General features: G+C 40.7%; 1 protein-coding gene across 1 annotated transcript; it reads left to right on the top strand.

The window, feature by feature from the left end:
- Positions 1–490: 490 nt before the first annotated feature.
- Positions 491–2,495, top strand: LOC112845998 (uncharacterized). The gene is made up of 2 exons (XM_025905182.1): positions 491–613; positions 916–2,495. The coding sequence occupies exon 2, from the start codon at positions 1,032–1,034 to the stop codon at positions 2,493–2,495; it is 1,464 nt and encodes a 487-aa protein (XP_025760967.1). The 5' UTR covers positions 491–613; positions 916–1,031.
- Positions 2,496–19,907: the final 17,412 nt, after the last annotated feature.

The raw sequence follows: 19,907 nt of genomic DNA, 5'->3' as shown, positions 1-19,907 counted from the left end.
GCTTCATAATGCCACATAAAAAAAGTTTGGCCATAGATGTAGGGTAATAATAAAATAGCACTAAACAGTCAACTCAGCAAGTCTTGAAAAGGTAATGGCCAAAAACTTCCTCCTTGTCTTTACCTGATGATCATTTAACCTTCCATCAAATATGATTAGATGACAACAAACACGAAACATCCTGCAGATTAAACATGGATACCCCCAAAAAAAAAAAAATAAATAAAAAAAAAATATATATATATATATGTATATATATATATATATATATATATATATATATATGTATATATATATATAGAGAGAGAGAGAGAGAGAGAGAGAGAGAGAGAGAGATAGATAGATACATAGTACTTTATCTGGAGTGTTCTGTTTTCAATATGTTCATATGCTAATGAGACAAATATGTGTAAAGTGTATTTCTATTGTTATACATTGAAGAATTGTGAATCTTTTATTCATCTGGATAGACAGGAAGGCCTTTATTTTGACATGCGCATAGAGAGGAAGCAGGAAATGCAGAGAACAGTGGGAAAGCATGGCTACACCTGTGTAATCATTCATGTGGAATCCAAAGCAATCCTTCAAAGGAGTCCTTCAGAAAGCAATAGTCGTAAGTTCTGTCAGTTCTTTGTGTATTAAGCAATTAATAATATGGTGTTTTGAGACATTATTTTGTACCTTCTTTGAAGTGCAGTTAAAGGGTGTAGCGCCTGAGCTAATGATACAAGTGTACGCTCACCCACTACCTGCTTGTTTTTCTTTGTAGTAATATCAGTTTGCATATCTACAGTGTACTTATTTCATAGTCTCCTGTGTAAGTGCCTGAATAGATTTACCTGCTGATTATATACATTAAATACAGGCCATTTATATGACAATTTATTAAGAGTTTTGTATTATGTGTTTTTCTAGTTTCACTCCAGTTCAATGATGTCAGTGCAAGATGATTGCTATGTTTGGAGTCATTAAAGGAGCAAGTACGCTCACCTTCTTGGCTCTTGAAAAGGAGTTTGGCTGGCTGTTTATCTATGTTCACACTCAGGGAGTTTAACATACAGAGAGAACAGTACAGTGAAAGACTATATTCGTCAGAGGGATTCTCCAGCATAGTTATGGATGCCAAAATGGACGACAAAGTGTCATCGGTTTCCAGCTCCAAGCGCACCTCTTCTTCAAAGCATTCAGTAGCCAGCGCCGCTGCAAAAGCCAGAGCTATCGCTGAAGCTGCACGCACCAGGGCCACATTTGCACAGAGGGAGCTCGAAATAAAAAAACAAAAGGCCAAGTTGGATTTAGAAAAGGCTACTCTTGAGGCAGATCTAGAAGCATTGGAACTTGAAAAAGCAGCTGCCGTTGCTGTTGCTGAGGCTGAGGTTTTAGAAGCAGCAGCAGGCATAGACTGTGATGATATACACAGCAACAGGAGTGGCATCTCACCTTTGTCCATCAAACAGCAAACTGAGGCATACCTCGAAGATCAAGCTCGAATCAGTTTTAAACCTGCCATAGATTCTCAAGCCACACTGAGTCCCATCTATGTTAAGAAAGCATCGCTGTCAACAAAACAAGAACTCCCAGAATCCAACGTAGAATATCACACTCTATCCACAAACCCTGGTTACTCACAGCTAAGTGAGCATCAGCCAACTACAGGACAGCAGCCGTTCTCACCTCAGTTCACTCCATTGAGCCCTCGCTATTTTTGTAAGGCATCTTCAGAACGCAGTCCACACATACAGCATTCAGATACTTCTCAAAGGATCAGTATACAGCAAAACTCTCAGACTCCATCTACAGGCATGTTAGACTTTGTAAAGTATCTGGCACGCAGGGAATTAGTAACCGCAGGTCTCACTAAATTTGATGATCAGCCAGAAGGCTACAGAGCTTGGCAGTCATCCTTCGTCAGCACCATTCAGGATTTGGAGCTGACAGCCAGTGAAGAGTTAGATCTACTAGTAAAATGGCTTGGCAAGGAATCATCAGAACATGTAAAAAGGATCCGTGCTGCTCATATCACTAACCCTGAAGCTGCGCTTAATTTGTCATGGTTGAGACTTCAAGAATGTTATGCAACCCCAGAAGTGATAGAGTGTGCTCTCTTTAAGCGACTGGACTGCTTCCCTCGCCTCACGTTGAGAGAAAACATAAAACTAAGGGAATTAAGTGACCTACTGATGGAGCTTTTGGCAGCCAAGGAAGATGGTTATCTACCAGGTCTTAGTTACTTGGATACTCCAAGAGGCATTAACCCCATTGTCGAAAAGCTGCCAGTGAACCTGCAAGAGAAATGGCTCTCCGCTGGTTCAAGGTATAAAGAACAGCATAGGGTATGTTTTCCCCCATTTGCCTTTTTTGTGGATTTTGTCAACAGTGAAGCCAAGGCTAGAAACGATCCCAGTTTTGTTTTGACAAACAGCAGCCGTTATTATAATCGAAATGAAAAACCCATGGCAAATCATGATGGTGGGAGAACTGCCATAGCCGTTTGAAAGACAAATGTGTCTACAGTAGCTAATCCAAGCTCCAGACATAGAGAAGAAACAGATGGGAGAGGCACAAATGATCTTGCTAAGTACTGTCCACTTCACAACAAACCCCACCCTCTGGAAAAATGTAGGGTCTTTAAAGCGAAACCACTCATGGAACGGAAGAAGTTATTAAAGGACCACAGACGGTGCTTTAGGTGCTGCTCAGTTACTCATGTTGCGAGGGAATGTCACATGAACCTACAGTGCAATGAATGTGAGAGTGATAAGCACTGCACTGCTCTTCATCCGGAGACTACTCTCCCAGAAGTGTCGCCTCCTGCATCAGTGTCAGATACAGACCAGCGACACAACTCCACAACAGAGGTAACCTCAAAGTGCACTGAAGTATGTGGAGATGGTCTCCTTGAACGATCTTGCGCTAAGATCTGCCTGGTGCGAGTTTTTCCAAAAGGACAACAAGAGCGCTCAGTCAAGATGTATGTCATCCTTGATGACCAGAGCAATCGCTCGCTGGCCAAATCTGAGTTTTTCCAACTCTTTGGGATCAGTAGCAACCTTTCCCCATACTTGCTGAAGACATGCGCTGGCACTACTGAGATGACAGGGAGAAAGGCAGTCGGTTTCCAGATTGAGGCTTTAGATGGCGAAGTGTGCTTAAACTTGCCTCCACTCATTGAATGTAATGACATCATGACCAACAGGTCTGAAATCCCCTCACCGGAGGTTGCGGGTTCCCATGCCCACTTGATGCCCATAGCGCCTTACATTCCTGAGATAGATCCCGAAGCACAGATTTTGATCTTACTGGGAAGAGATCTCATACGTGTGCACAAAGTAAGGCAACAAATTAACGGCCCCCACAATGCTCCCTTTGCCCAGCAGTTGGATTTGGGATGGGTGATAGTTGGGGAAGTTTGCATCAACAGGGCACACAAGCCTACTGTAGCTGTCTATAAGACTAGTGTCCTGCCAAATGGACGTCCATCTTTCATGGTGCCATGCCAGAAGGAAATATCTGTGAAAGAAAAGCTGGCGTATGGCGGGGAGCAAAGACCTTTGCCTGTCCAGTTATGGCTCCATCAACATGCCTGCTGAGGAAAAACTTGGGGTAAGCGTATTCACAAGACAAACGTGTGATAACGAACCCGCTTTGTCGTTTGAAGACGAGAGCTTTCTGAACATCATGCAGAAGGAGTTCTGTCAGAATGAACAAAACAGCTGGGTTGCTCCTCTACCATTCAGGTCGCCCAGACCACGCCTACCAAACAACCGTCCTCAAGCCTTGTCTCGTCTCCACTCTCTGGATCGCACATTGGGCAAAAATCCTAAAATGAAAGAGCAGTTCATTGCGTTCATGAAGAAGCTCTTTGAAAATGGGCACGCTGAGAAGGCAGTAAGCGATGGGCGATCCTTTTCACATGCATGAGTACCAGGGCTGTACATATAGAAGTCATTGAGTCCATGGACTCAAGTAGCTACATCAATGCACTACGCAGACTTTTTGCTTTAAGAGGGCCTGTGAAGCAGTTGAGGTCAGACTGTGGTACAAACTTTGTTGGAGCATGTTCTGAATTAGGAATGAGACAAGATGATCAGAGTCAAAACAAGATCCTGCGATACCTCTACGAACACGGCTGTACATGGGAGTTCAACCCTCCGCATGCCTCACATATGGGAGGTGTGTGGGAGCGCATGATTGGTGTGACCAGGAGGATACTGGACTCCATGTTGTCTCACGGTAAACACAGTTCCCTGACTCATGAAGTGCTCTGTACCTTGATGGCAGAGGTGTCTGCTATAATCAATGCAAGGCCATTGATCCCAGTCTCCTCCGATCCTTCTTCACCACTGCTGCTGACTCCCGCTATGATAGTAACGCAGAAACCTGGTGTACCACCTCCAGCTGGCGAGTTTGTTGGGAAAGAACTTTTGAAGTGCCAGTGGAGACGAGTACAGGCACTTGCTGACGAATTCTGGACCCGATGGAGAAATGAATATCTACACACTCTGCAGCCAAGACGCAAGTGGCAAGAAGCATGTCGTAACTTACAAGTGGGTGATGTAGTGTTGCTCAAACAGAAGCAGTCATCTCGTAACGAGTGGCCGATGGGGTTGGTCACTACCACCTTTCCAAGTAGTGATGGGAAGGTGCGCAAAGTGGAAGTCAGAACAACATCACAAGACAAAGTAAAGACTTTCTCAAGGCCTATAAGTGATGTTATTTTGCTCTTATCAATAGAGAGTCAGAAGTCACCCAAAGACAGTTAAGCATGAAGTGGCATATTTGGGAATGCCAGACGGGGAGTGTTCTGTTTTCAATATGTTCATATGCTAATGAGACAAATATGTGTAAAGTGTATTTCTATTGTTATACATTGAAGAATTGTGAATCTTTTATTTTGACATCTGGATAGACAGGAAGGCCTTTATTTTGACATGCGCATAGAGAGGAAGCAGGAAATGCAGAGAACAGTGGGAAAGCATGGCTACACCTGTGTAATCATTCATGTGGAATCCAAAGCAATCCTTCAAAGGAGTCCTTCAGAAAGCAATAGTCGTAAGTTCTGTCAGTTCTTTGTATATTAAGCAATTAATAATATGGTGTTTTGAGACATTATTTTGTACCTTCTTTGAAGTGCAGTTAAAGGGTGTAGCGCCTGAGCTAATGATACAAGTGTACGCTCACCCACTACCTGCTTGTTTTTCTTTGTAGTAATATCAGTTTGCATATCTACAGTGTACTTATTTCATAGTCTCCTGTGTAAGTGCCTGAATAGATTTACCTGCTGATTATATACATTAAATACAGGCCATTTATATGACAATTTATTAAGAGTTTTGTATTATGTGTTTTTCTAGTTTCACTCCAGTTCAATGATGTCAGTGCAAGATGATTGCTATGTTTGGAGTCATTAAAGGAGCAAGTACGCTCACCTTCCTGGCTCTTGAAAAGGAGTTTGGCTGGCTGTTTATCTATGTTCACACTCAGGGAGTTTAACATATAGAGAGAACAGTACATGGAGTTTGTTATATATACTGCATTAATTACTCTTTTACATATTTAATGTTATACACTAAAGCTAAAGCCTGCCTCCTCCACAGCTCATTATGTATTTTTCCACAGTGACATCATGATGAAGTCCAACCTACTAAACATTAGTCTAACGTGACTTCCTTATAAGACGCTAAAATTAAAGTATGGAGTTTGAGGGAGCTGGATGAGCAGACCTTTACACACAGTCAGTGACTTTAAGCTTTATTTAAGCTTTAATTTATCCTGATTTAGTCATTGTTTAAACTTAGGTTCTGTTTTGTATTTAAAATACCAACAAGCTCAGGCATTTAGAAAAACGAAGAAACAGATCAGCAGGAGTAGATACCGCAGAAATGTCTGCAGTAACTTTGTCGCCCTTCTCGACTATCCTGTTTTTTGGCATTTTAATGTTTGTCTCTGCAGGTGAGGTTTAAAAGCTAATCACTATTTCTGGGGCTGGGCCACTGTTTCCTTCTTAGATAAAGATTAACAAGAACAGTCAAACTGATTTCATGTTGATTCTGCATGTCTGTGCATGTTCAAGCAGATTGAGAACTGGTCTCTCATGTGAGATTATACACTTTTTAACTGCTTTCCAGTTTCCAGCACAGAGAGAGAGAACACAAAGAAGTGTAATGTGTGTGTCAGTGTGATGTGTTGTAGTGTCAGGAGTCAGTATACAGCTACAAAGCTTTTTGTTCAGTGTATACAAACAGCTGTAGCTGCAGAAAAGGCAGCATGCAGAGACTCACAGTGTCTTATAATGAGAGAGATGCTTTTTCTCACTGATTATCGGGACATGTTTCTGTCATATCATAAATATTCAACTAAACATTGAATTATGCAGGAACTTAATTCAGGATCTAATCTGTAAAATCTAAATCAAAATATGTATTCAATTCAATTTATTTTATATCATGACAAATCACAGCATCAGTCGCTTCAAAGTGCTTTGTGTCGGAAGATAAAGCCTAATCTCAATGTAGAGAGGTGGTCTGTCTCCTAAATCCAAACTGGGAGCTGAAGGATGCCACACTGTTAACAGGATAATCCACCTCTGTATAAGAAGTTCATTCTTGAATGTAGTTACAGTTCTTTACATTATATATTTACATTTTAAGAGAAGTGAATAGAATCTAATAATTAAATCGAGGATTGAAATTGTTTGTCGTGTTACTGGGTCATGGACCCAGCTTTTCTGAGTTTCAAAAATTTTTAAGTTTAGTTTATTTGGATATTTTTTTATTTAAATATTGACTTCTAATCCCTGGTTTGTATAACCTGTTAAGCCTCAAAGGGCGTGTCTACCATACTTGCTCAAACTTTCAGTTTCCAGATGCTTTAAAGTTTAATTATTTTTCCATGCTCATGTGTCAGGTCCCTTTTGTTTAATATACTCATATTTTCGCCGTTTGTTTTTGTATCTAGTGCTTTGTTTTTGAATTAGTGTTTCCTTTGTTCTTTGGTGTTCAAGTGCCTTGAGGTGACGTCAATATCGTTAAACTATATTATTAAACTGTGCTTTGCTTTTACTTTTGCTTATTTGTCTCATCTTCTGTGATTTAGTTCAGCTGTGTTTCAATCTCCCCAACTGACTCCACTTCCCCTCATCGCCCCTCTGTGTATATATAATTATATTATATAATGCTTCCTATAGAAAAAGTAAGCCTTAAATATTTCTTTGTTGATTTGTAGTTTGGTGTTTAAAGGCCATTTTGCTTTGGGAGTTTTAAGAAATTTGGCCATATCTAAGTTTTCCAATTACATATAAAGCACACATCATTGTCAGATACTACTCAGACAGACAGAAGTGTAATTGCCCCCCCTCCCCCCTTTAAATATTGTACTTTTTCAAAAAAACTCCACTGTTTTAGAAGTTTGTTTTGTTTTCTCTTCCAGAGCATAAAGTCATCACAGCTGACTCTGGACAGGATGTCACTGTGCCATGTCAAGCTCCAAACGACAACAACAACTTAGTTGTCGTTTGGGACAGAGCTGAACTGAAGTCAGAATATGTCCTTTTATACCAGGATGAGTTGATTGTTCCAGACAACCAGCATCCATCTTTTGTGAATCGGACAGATCTGCAGGACAGACAGATGAAGGATGGAGACGTGTCTTTGATTCTGAAGGATGTGAATACTGATGACACTGGAATGTACGAGTGTTATGTCATCCGGGGATTCAGAAAACATACGATTCTCATCGGCAAAATCTACCTTTATGTTGATCCTCCAGGTGAGTGAGTAGAGTTGAGTGTGTGTGTGTGATCAGAGGTGAAGCTGCTTCCAGGTTGTTGATGTTTGTTTCTAAAGATCTTGTTGATGAGACTTGGTTGATGAGCAACTGGTCTGAGTGATGTGATCAGAGTGCAGTAGATAATGTCTGACAGCAGTTTGAAGAGGAAATGGATTCTGTTCTGTTCTTCACTCATCACCTACCTGACAGCTGACACCTCACACCTGTTTCTCACCTGCAGGTCACACAGGAGGAGACACAGAGGATGGATCTCTTAGACTGATCCTTCACCTGTCAGTTCCTGCTGTGGTTCTGGTGTTAATTATCCTTAAACTACAGAAACATTGTGTGATATTTTGGAAGCTGTGATCCATTCTTGCACGGGGTGGGGGCCAATGTTCCCTCTAAGCTGCACACGTGCGCAATTGCGCACTGCTGGCACGGTCTCTGCGCACAAAAAATCTGCGTTGCGCACAAAAAAAATTAACCTGAACTGAAATTAAAATTAATACTTTAACAATTCTGTTTTGCAGTGTTAGTCAGTGAGTGACTGGCTGCTCCCGTATGGGATTAGAATGATGCCACCTTATCCAACAGTCCAGCCAATAACGCGATTCACATTCGTATATACGCAGCCAACCAACGTCACTGACAGGCTATGACAGCGTCCTTATGTGCCGACACCGGTGTTTTAGCTGGCAAAGCGGTGTGGCTGATGTGAAGTTAATGACAATGTGTACAACCATTGGAGAGGTGAGAAGGACAGATGGAAAAATTGAAAAAGGGAAACGTGTGGACTTTATACCAGTTTTTTAAATTGTGCTGATAGGGCACGTAAAACCAGAGTTGATAAAAATATCTTCAATGTTTGGTTTTCTTCCTGAATGCGATCGTTGTTTATATTTACTGCGGGAAGAAACGGTAAAAATGCCGTTTTATAAGGAAAAATGCTCAAAAGCGCTCTCCACCTGTGAGCAAAAACAAACCCCACCCCCCTGTCCCTTTCCTATTCCTCCAAAAAAGTACCATGTCGACCAATCAAAAAATGATATGGCAACGCGGCATCTAGTTGTTAAGAAACGGGGGGGAGAGTTTTAGGAGTGACGGCAGTGTTTTGAGATGTGAGAGATTTGAGACGTTTAGTGCAAATCTTGTGTAGTTAGTGTGTAGTTAGTGTGTAGTGTAGTCAATAGTTTTGTTGTGTGTGTCAGAACAATGAGGCGACTGCTGAATGTTACAGGTGTTACAGCAGTGATACATCTCCTGCTGTGTGGCCTGCAGATATCAGGCTGTTGTTCTCCTTTATCTCATAGTGGACAGAAATAATTTTTGGAGAGGCACAAATAATTTTTGTGGCATCAGATTTGATGCAGAACAGCTGATTGTTCTGTAAATAGTTTGAAATGTTTATTTAAAAAACGCCTTGGCTGCATTTAAAAAAATAGCTGCAAAAACTTTGTTGTTTGCCAAACTCAGTTACTTTTTTGAAGAAGTAACTATATAATTAATTGCCCGACTGTTACGTCCCTCTGCATCCCCTAATCTCCTCAATGTTTTCAGCTGGTGCTAATTGGCCACACCTAGTCAGGTGTGGATAAAAGCATACCTGAGGCAAGCTTCCCAGGGAGCTCACTTGTCTTTGCCTTGGTGGCACCAGCCATTTTAGCGAACCTGTTGTGCCATTTTAAGTTAAAAGCCTCTTCTCATCTACACTCTATTCGTCTCCTTTTTTTATGTTGCGGCTTTTGAGCCGGGGCGTAACATAAGTGGGGGCTCATCCGGGATTGTTTGGATGTTTCTTGGGGACTGAATATCAGGTTTTTTGTATTTCTTTAAGTGGGTGAGTGAAGGTGTTCACTGTGATTGAGCAACGTCCCTTTAGTTAGTGTGTTTCAGCTGGGTGGCTGTGCTGCCCTTCCATCGAAGCACTTGTTTGTTGTTTTGCTTTGTTGTTTTAGTTTTTTGTGTTTGGTGGTTATCCTGGGTGGGGGTACGCTTCAGGGTTTGGTGGGAGACTGTACCCCTGGTCTGCTGCCTACCCTTGAGTTTGCGTTTAAAGATGCCTCGAGCCCGGTACACCAATGAAGACTAGACAGGTAAAGTTTTATTGGGTTTTTTTAGCGTTTTAGGCTGGGAGTTGCTCAAAGTGAATTAGTGGCACCAAACTTGGCAGGAGGTTAAGACATGGTCTTGTAGCTGAGGCGGGTAGGTTGTTTTTAAGTTGGCATAGTGTGTACACTGTGTGTGAATATGTCAGTGTTGATGGATGCTAATAAGATCCTTGTGAGGTGAGTGTTTTGTGCTGTGACCTTTAGTGTTGTGGGGAATATGACTACACAGGTCAATGACTAGATTTTTTAAAAATTTCATTGTAAGTGGGCTAAAGCAGTTATTTAAAAGTAGTCCAACATAAATGTAAATGTTGTAATAAACCATGTAACTTGGATGGATTAGATGCTGGCGTGACCACAGTGCACACGTCTGATGTTGCTCACAGTGGTCCAAGGGATCGCTCAGGGAGCCTGTGTGTTCCCTCAGACACATGAAAAATTAGAGGGAACATTGGTGGGGGCTGATCAGGCAGATTTTATTCACTGTAAGTACAAATGTAATATAAAATCATATACTGGATATCATATGTATACCATGTGATATCACATGTCAAACACCTCTGTCTACATAGATAGACAGAGGTGTTTGAATATAATACCAAAGGAAACTCCTTTTGTCTTTTGCTTTTCTTTGAAGTGTGTTAAAACTCTCTCTTTTTTAAGTGTTGTCTAGGGAAAGGGAATGAGCTGCCTAGTGCATTAGAAACATACTGCCATAGAAAGGTTTTACAAGGCTGTATCTATTAAACACCAAATTGTGTAAATTATGTTCTAGAGGGTGTTTTTTATTATCTATGTGGATCTCTTAGGATATATTTTTCATACTCAACTCTTGGTTGTGTATATTTTCTCTCTCTCTCTGAGCCTAGGCTTGGTTGAGCAGAAAAGGCTCCACCTTTGGGTCGAGCCAAAATCCTCTGCTCTTGGTCCATGCACTTGTTGCTAGGGCTGCACGATTAATCGTTGGAAAATCGCGATCTCGATTCATACTTATGTGCGATCTTATTTCCAAATGACAACGATTAAAAAAAAAAAAAAAAAAAAAGACGACGACGATTGTACCGCATTTTGATCCGGGACGTAATCTGCATGAAAACAAGCGCTCCCTCTTCCTGCTCAACAAATGACAAGGGCGGAGCCTTATACCACGTGATACAGAAGCTGTGCCGTGATGCTCAAATTGGCAGGGAAAAACAACGGAGAACACGTCAGGGATGACGAGAAAGTGACAGGAGAAAATCGGTCCCGGTCAACCACCCAAACATCAATAACGGGAACCTTATACAGCGCTTCCCTATACACGTTGAACTCCCGCAGGCACAAAGAAATTACGGAGGCTATTACTTATCACCTGACCAAAGATATATCAACACTGTGCAAAACGAGGGATTTAGGAAAATGATCAACACCCTAGACAAACGCTACACAGTGCCGTCCCGCAACTATTTTTCTGTTGTTGCACTACCTGCTCTATACACGCAGTGTCGAGCAACGGTGGAGACGGAATTTCAAGCAGTACAACATTTTGCGGCAACCACAAAATGTGAGGCATTTATTGTTTTTATGTTTATTTATTGTTTTATGTTCAGTTTCAACTGTTACGAAGTTGATGTGCAGTTAATAAGTGCAATAAATATTTATATTGGAAAAGAAAATCGTGAGAGAATCGTGATCTCAATTCTAAGCAAAAAAATCGTGATTCTCATTTTATGCAAAATCGTGCAGCCCTACTTGTTGCTCATTCACTTAACCATGCCACAAAAAAGCAGCTCATGCATCCAGTCTCTGCCAGACTGTCTGCATATCGAGTGCAGTAATCAGGCTCCTCAATGCATGTGTTTATGTACTTTGTTCCAAAGATGTCTCTGTCTCTCTCTCTCTCTCTCTCTCTCTCTCTCTCTCTCTCTCTCTCGCTCTCTCTCTCTGGGTGAATGGCGGAGTGAATGGTGCTGGGGACAGGAGTGTAGGAGTGAGTGGATTTCTGTTTTCGAGTACCTTTTTCTATTTTTACTGTCAGGTGTAGGGATGGGTACCGGTGTCGTTCTGACATAAACGGTAGTAACCAGACCGAAAAGCAGCGCACATTTCGGTGCTTTATTTCGGTGCTTTCTTTTTTTTCTTGAGCCAATTCTAGCCAATCATTTTACGTTTCCGAGGAAAGTAGGCGGGCTCAGGTACGTACGTTCTTTTAGAGCAGAGCTACAGATTAAAAAAGGCGAAGCGGTCAAAAGTCTGGCTGTACTTCGCAGCAAAGCATGCAAACTCAGCAACCTGCAACAAGTGCTTTAAGCTGATACTGTGATACTGTCAAAGGTAACACCTCGAATCCGATGAAACACCTGGCGACGCATAGCGTTTTTTTTAAAGCTGAGAAATGTGCCGTGTTTAGGTTGCTGCGAGACCTCACACCGAGCACATCTACTGCGGGTGTGGGGCCTGTTATCGGACCCGGAGTTAGCAACAACCCCCCAAAAACCCGAAGAGTAGAGTCCTGGCCCTTAGCCCTGTCAGCGTAGTAGAAATGATGATGGCAGCAGCAGCCGTTCTTCTCTGAGTGAGTAGCTTAATGTTGTTCGTGTGTAATTCACATTGAGTAGTCTAACCACATTATTACATTAATGCATGTAAGGTGAACTAGCAAACATCATCATAGCTACATGCGGCTGTCTTCTTGTTTGGTGGCAGATACTCCCTTCACCCTGGCCAAAAAGGCTAAAATGACCAAAGAAAAAGTGGAAAACAGTTAAACATGAGAGGTTTTTGGACCAATTTTGTGTTTTTTCCATTGTTTAAGCACTGCTTCCAGCCAAGAGTGATACCATATATGCCCTACAGCTGCAGAAAAGGCTTACATTGTTATTTTTTTTTACAAAAAAACAGCTGAACATGAGAGGTTTTTGGACCAATTTTGTGTTCTCCATTCTTTAAGCACCGGTTTGAGCACCGTTTAAGCACCGGCACCATTTCAAAAGTACCGGTTTGGCACTGGTATCGGATAAAACCTAAACGATACCCATCCCTAGGCAGGTGTGATTATTTTTTCAACACACGGTTGCTAGTTTGTTTTGTTTGTTGCCGGCTGGTTTGGTAGCTTTTGCTGCCAGCTTGGCACGGCACAATGCCCTACCTGTAAGAATACTTTAATCACAACTTAACACAACTGAAACCTAAATTCTGTGTTGCATAGTTTACTAACAGTGTGTGCTAACACTGAAGTTAGCAGTTTGTTTACTAAGAGCTGCTGGGACAAACCACAGTGACCGGCTACAGAGTTTTAGTTAAGGTGGTTCTAATATGTGACCTGTTGAATTATTTACAGGGATTTTTTCAATTAAAGCATCATTTGTTAAGTTTTTATGGAGTTCAGTTCTTTTACTGAAAGTAATAAACCTGAGAGGAAATAAACTTTGGACTTTAGTAATCTGAGCTCTGAAGCTGTGATGGAGCTCAGTCGGTGTGAAGGTGGCTGCTGTGTAACAAATGTTTGTCTGAGGTGCTGCGACTGATTGTGGTGCTGCAGGGAGCTGACTGTCCTCCAGCAAACTGTTTATGGGGACACCACCTGCCCGAGGGTGTACTGAGAGGTGGTGTATGGTGCTGGGTGTAGTCTCTCTGCTGGTTCATAGTTTTTACTGAGGTCACCTGATACCTGGCAGTGAAGTTTTTATAAATCAGCTCTGTCAGATTTAATCCAACAGAATAACATGTAAAACACTCCAGGGCTTTTAATCTGAAACTTTCTCCAGAGCTGTCTGGAGTTTTTCTTACATTAAAATATTCTGGGATTACCAGACTGTCCACATCGTGTGTCCTGCCAAAACTTTCATCTATCATAACTTTCATCCACAAATATACCCTGACATTAAACCCAAATATGTCAGAAGTAGTAATATACCTACAGCTTTTTTGCCCCCCCCCCCCCCCCCCCCCCACCCCACACCCCCACCCTACCCCCACACCCCACACCCCCCTCCCCTATCCCCCTCCGCGTCCATGTGCGCGCGAACGGACCTTGCGCGTGAACGGACTTTGCGCGTGAACGGACTTGCGAGTTCAGAGATCATATGTTTACATGTGTTTAATAGCGCTTTATTTAATGAAACCATTATGTATTTTAATTAAACTCTTTTTTAAAGGATTGTATAGGTCTCAGAGTTCTGTTATTTAGACATAGATGATTTAATTTAACTAGTTTAGGGGTATTTTTCTTTAGGGCTCTGAAACACACACAGAGGCTAACAGTTTTTAAACAGAAAGTTTTTTCCACCCTCTAAAAACACATATTCACACACAGAGGCTAATAGTTTCAAACAGAATACCACAAACAGCAGGCATTCCTTTAGAAATAAACAGGGATTCTTAATTCTGCAACATTTAGACAGGGGGGGGGGGGTTACAGTTAGACCCCTACAGTCAGCAGAAGAGGCCATCCTTATCAACAGCATCTCAATTGTACTGCCATAGTTTTCAATACAAACAGTCTCCTTTATCTTATGGCAGAGGTCCGGCTGTGCTAGGTCCATCGGAGCCACTACAGCTTTTATCATGCCATTACACTTTGTACTGACCATCCTCCAAACAGGCATCACCTTTGTTTACACCTTTATCTCTACATCTCAGAGGCCAGCTGAAACCAAGCCCCACACCTATATAAAAATGCCCTAAGCAGCCACACTAACCCTTTACATCGGTCATTGAGAGCATAACACTTTCGTTCATCAGCACGAGCATTTTACTTTTAATTTAACTAGTTTAGGAGCATTTTGCTTTTCTTTACCGCTCTGAAACACACAGAGGCTAATAGTTTTCAAACAGTGTCACAAATAACATGTATTCCTTTAGAAATAAACTATGATACTTCTAAAAACAAACAAACACATATTCTTTCCTCATCACTAGCCAATTCACCATTTTATTTAAATATCTGAATTTTCGGAATAATGATCCAAGCGGGACACAGAGGCTGCTAGTTTAACGCACCAGAATGCAAATATAAATAAATGCATGACTATCCTGAGAGCTAGCTGCAGCGACACCTTTCTTTCAGACGGATGCCTGGATGTGCGTTGGAGCCAACTGTGCTACCCGCACACAGCGTTTCTGACCTACGGGCGCTGCTTATACAACAGAGAAAAGCAACAATACAGCGTGTTTCTCTGCTCCAAGACATCGGCGGGCCTTTCACACGGTAAGCATGTCTGTTATACCCAGCGCATAAATGTCTGTATGTCAGTGCTGATTATACAAACCCTGTTTAAAATGTGACACATATGTTGTCCGAAAACAAATCCTCTAAATTTGCAAAGTTACTGATTTAAAAATATATTTTCGAATTTTTAGTTGCATGTCAAACACACGATAGACTCTTGAGCGTATTTATTTATATAGCTACATTCACAACGGTACAACCATGCTAAATAAAAGATGCCCAAGCACCAAAGCACTCTAATGCAAGCCTCTAAACTACATGCTGATAAGTGCATGAAGTTAACCTCTACAGCTGAAAACAGTTTGTATCCGCACTCCGAGGGTCTACTGAATTGTTTTTAATATTGCGCTTTGTTTTTCACGAACTGCAGATGATGAATTCCTCTTTATTGGACATAATGTCCTTAAGCTATTGTTGCTCATACTTGCAGAGTTCCCTAGCTACTTCTTTACTATGTCAGTAAACTTTTCGAAAAGGAAGGTGTTGTAGATTTAAAGAAACATCCTAATTGAAGCAAAGGCAAAAAATTGGAATGAATTTTATGTGACTGTTCATATTAAAGCCAACAACAAGTGAAAATCCAAAACCGACTCCAATGCTTTGTATTAATGATCTCCCCTCTCTCTCTCTCTCTCTCTCTCTCTCTCTCTGGGTGTGTGTGTGTGTGTGTGTGTGCGTGTGTGAGTGTGTGTGTGTGTGTGTGTGTGTGCGTGTGTGTGTGTGTGTGTGTGTGTATGTGTGAGTGTGAGTGTGTGTGCCCTCACAGAAGGAAGGTCACAGCAGGAGCTTTTTCAAACGCGTTTCCAATCATTTTTACAAGAAGTGTAGCTCATACAATGGTATTATTGTATTATTTGCGATACTTTATAAATATGAAACTCTAAAGATTTGGAGTTCATACAAATTGTGAAACAAGAATCTAAATATTTGTGTCACAGTGATTTCTATAAAAGCATGTTGTTTATGGGGATAATGTAACAAATCTTTTGTGGCCCTATTAATGATCAATGGTAATTGAAGAGGAAGCTGAACCCGGCTCTGGACATTTTCAGGACAAGCGACAGCGCAGACATCTACTAATGAGAGAACATGTTTTATCATCATAAACACTGTGATATGAAGTATCGTTAAAGTGTCACTTCAGTAATGTTTTTAATAGATGACTTTAAAACACTAAACTCTAATTTCTGTGGTTTATTTTAAGTTTACAGAATATAACATGTGGTAAGACGACGAGTTTTACTTCTCACAAGTTGTGATATGTGTATCTATTATCATGTATGCTACTTTGCTCTGTGGACTGTAAAATGTTTCATTGTGTTCATGAAATAAACCAAACTTTCACCGTCTGCATCTTTTACTGTTTTTTCTGCTTTTGTACACTCCAAGTTTGACAAACCCACAGACATCCAGAGTTAACTTGCTAACAATGTGGAGCAGTCTCAGTGTATTTAGCAGCTTTTCCCCTAAACACAACCAACTGAGAGAAACGCTTGTAGTCCTCACTTTGGTCATTTTGAACGTTGAAGGAGTTTTGTTCCATAGACACCTTATACTAGTGTTTCCTGCACTTAATCCATCACTACTATGTTCTATTTAAATTCAGATTCCTTTTATAGTTTGCAGTTTCTTTACTAACACATTTGTAGATAAGTTTATTGCTGAACCACACAGCTAGCAGTCTCACTCACTCTCTAGGTTTTGAAGTTTTGTGTGTAATGGTTTTAGTCTATCAAACCTTATCCTTTTCTCCCCAGTATCACAACAGTATGACTCCCAAAGTACGGATCAGTAAACAACCAATGATTCTAAAGCCAGAACAGAAAGATACAGTTGGAAGATGCATGATTGCGTTTTTATGAAGCGTAGTAAAACTGGCCCCTCTTCTTCTTCTCTGTGTTGTTGTTGTTGTTCTTGTGTGTGTGTGTGTGTGTGTGTGTGTGTGTGTGTGTGTGTGTGCCTTAGAAGTCAAATAATACATTAGCCACACTTAAAAAACAAAAAACATTTGAATTTCATTTAGAACTGAGATTCTAAGTTGTAAGCAGAAATCTTGTGCTCAGCCACAAACATGTTTCCCCACTTTCACAATGCTGAGGTGTCAAATCCACAACCCCCAACAAATGGTTTGTTACACGCGGGGGTGAAGGGCAAGCTTTACTTACACAGCCTCACACACAGTAGATTTTTAAAGTTTTTGGGTACAGTGGTTTAGCCACAGATGTAACTTCTACTTTTGATAAAGATCACTCCACCTGCATATTTCTTAAGAAATTAAGCATCTTTATTAAGCTCTTATTTATACATGTCTACACAATAATAGACACTGTGTGCTCTGTGACATTATAGTCTTCTACTTCAGCGTTCATTGGTTTGCATTTTAAACTCCCAACCTTTCAGGTTGTTATGAACGACTTATATTTCTAACATTTTGTGATATAAAAGTGAACCATGTGGGTTTTTTTTTTAATTTTCTGTGTGATGGAATGACTTAAGACACGAGTTATTTAAACAATTCTAAACGACAGTGTGATGGCCATAGTACTTTATGCTGGACCAAATATGTTAAGGATAATGTTTATCAACGTAAAATTGCAAAGAACCTTTGAATAGATTATAACATTTTGTAAACAGTTACCTCAGAACCTGTACTGTCAGCCTATGTATGTAAGGTGAAACTTTCCACAGTACTTACACTTAAGTAACTAAACACATAAAGTCACCCTTTACCAATAATCCACTGCTCCTTGAAAAAGTAGCACAAACAGACAACTGACTCAGCAATGATGAGTAGAGCTACCCGAGGCCGAGACTCAAGCAGAAGAAAATTAAAAGTTTTGGTTTTTGCGGCTCGAAAAATTAAAGAAGTATGTTTAATAATTCAACAAGACCTACACTTTCAACACACGTACATTCAATTTTGGATCAGACTAACATCGATGTTGTTCAATAGTTTTTATCCGTTCAAAAAAAGCCATTTTACGGCTTTAATGTTTCCAGCTGATAAGGAGAATGAGTGCATTTCATCAAATGCGCGTCCAAAGGCTTTAAACATCCGCTTTGTCTGTAAAGACAGTATCAAACTACAGAGCATTGTTTTACTAAAATTCAACATTTCAGATGAAAATTTGGCTGCTTTTTTCACTGTAACACCCCCCTCAATGCCATTTTTAGGATATTCTCGGTGATCCCATTTTTATCATATTTATGCTTTGGGACTGAGGGCATCTAATACGTACGTCGTCACAGTGTATTGTACTACCAACTGTGAGGGCTCTGCTTTTGCTTTGAGCAGACTGTTTTTTATTTTGTCTCCTGAGTGTGTGTTTTTCAAACGAGATCCTCCTCCTCAGTTTGATTTTGTTACCACAAACTTTGTGTAAGTTCACAACAGAGGTAAAGAGATTTAAACACACCAGTTTAAGGAGGCAGGGGTTGGACCAGCTGCACAGGGCAGGTGAAGCAGAGAGTGTCAGGGAGATGTGCAACAGAAGCAGAGGGAACATTTTACAAGATGATAAATGCCACATTTAGGTGATTAAGGATTTGTTGACAAGATTAAAAGACACGGCCGTCAGAGTTCAACAACATTACAGTTTGATTAAATAAAAAGTTTTAAACTACACAAGGTTCATTTTCTCCTCTGATAGTAATCATATTAAACATGTCAAGAAAGAAAGAGTACAAAGAAAAATAGTAAATGTGTGTCTAATTCAACTCTTCCTGTGAACCTTATATGGTGAACCTTATATGGCGATGGCCAGAGGGGCCGATGGCGCGATATGGCAGCCTAGCCTCTATCAGCCTGCCCCAGGGCATCTGTGGCTACAACAGTAGCTTGCCGCCACCTGTGTGTGAATGTGAGAGTGAATGAATAGTGGCATTGTAAAGCAATTTGGGTGCCTTGAAAAGCGCTATATGAAATCCAATCCATTATTATTATTATTATCATCCCTTAATATGTTCGGTGTTACAAACTTGAAGAATCAGAGAAAAGATCATCAGACATTAATCTAATCAGTTTTCAGCCTTCATTCATTCATATTGAAAAGTTGGAAATCTTCCCTGCTAGACCAAAGTGCAGCGTTTAACACCGTTGGCCATAACATTTTATTACAGCTATTATTAAATGAAGAGGCCTCTTCACACACTGAGGTTATTATGAAGCTCCACAGGCTTCTGTGCAAAGACCAGTTCTGTTTACATTATACGTGCTTTAGAAGACATAGCGTACATTTTCACTGCTATGCATATGATACCCACTTTATTGGTTAAACTGCCGGATGTCTTAGACACATAATGAGCTTTAATTTTCTGCTTCTAAGTTCAGATAAAACTGAGGTTATCGTAACGGGGCGTAAATCTTAGAAACACTGGCTAACAAATCCTTACTCTGGACGCATTGCCTGAGTAGTCTGTTGTAGTCATTTGGCACATTATAAGTAAAATTGAAACATACAATCCCATAGCACAACATCAACATTTATTTATATACAAAAATAAAAATGCTTTTTTACAGAAAAGAATTGTAACTTCATATTTTATCAACGATTACGCGGGTACATGTTTTAAAATGCACTAAATGTAGGATACATTGTTTGGTAAAATGCAGGTTACACGTTTTAAGAAAGAAAAATCAGTCTTTCAGAGAAAGCATTAGCAGCCTCCTTTGTAACACTCTGCGACCAGCCGTAACTGTCTGATTTTCACCATGTCCACCCCACCAGATTGTGTATGCCTCGGCTATGGCGTCAAAGACTTTCCTTTCCGATTTCAGTTCGTGCAAGAGAGTTTCCGCCACCATGCGGACTTTGACGTCG

Source organism: Oreochromis niloticus, linkage group LG3 (genome assembly GCF_001858045.2).
Source record: "Oreochromis niloticus isolate F11D_XX linkage group LG3, O_niloticus_UMD_NMBU, whole genome shotgun sequence".
Classification (NCBI taxonomy): Eukaryota; Metazoa; Chordata; class Actinopteri; order Cichliformes; family Cichlidae; genus Oreochromis; species Oreochromis niloticus.
This window is presented reverse-complemented; position numbering and strand designations above follow the sequence as displayed.

What these genes read in the sequence shown, in the direction of transcription:
- LOC112845998 (XM_025905182.1), top strand. Translation starts at nt 1,032, where the DNA reads ATGTTCACACTCAGGGAGTTTAACATACAGAGAGAACAGTACAGTGAA.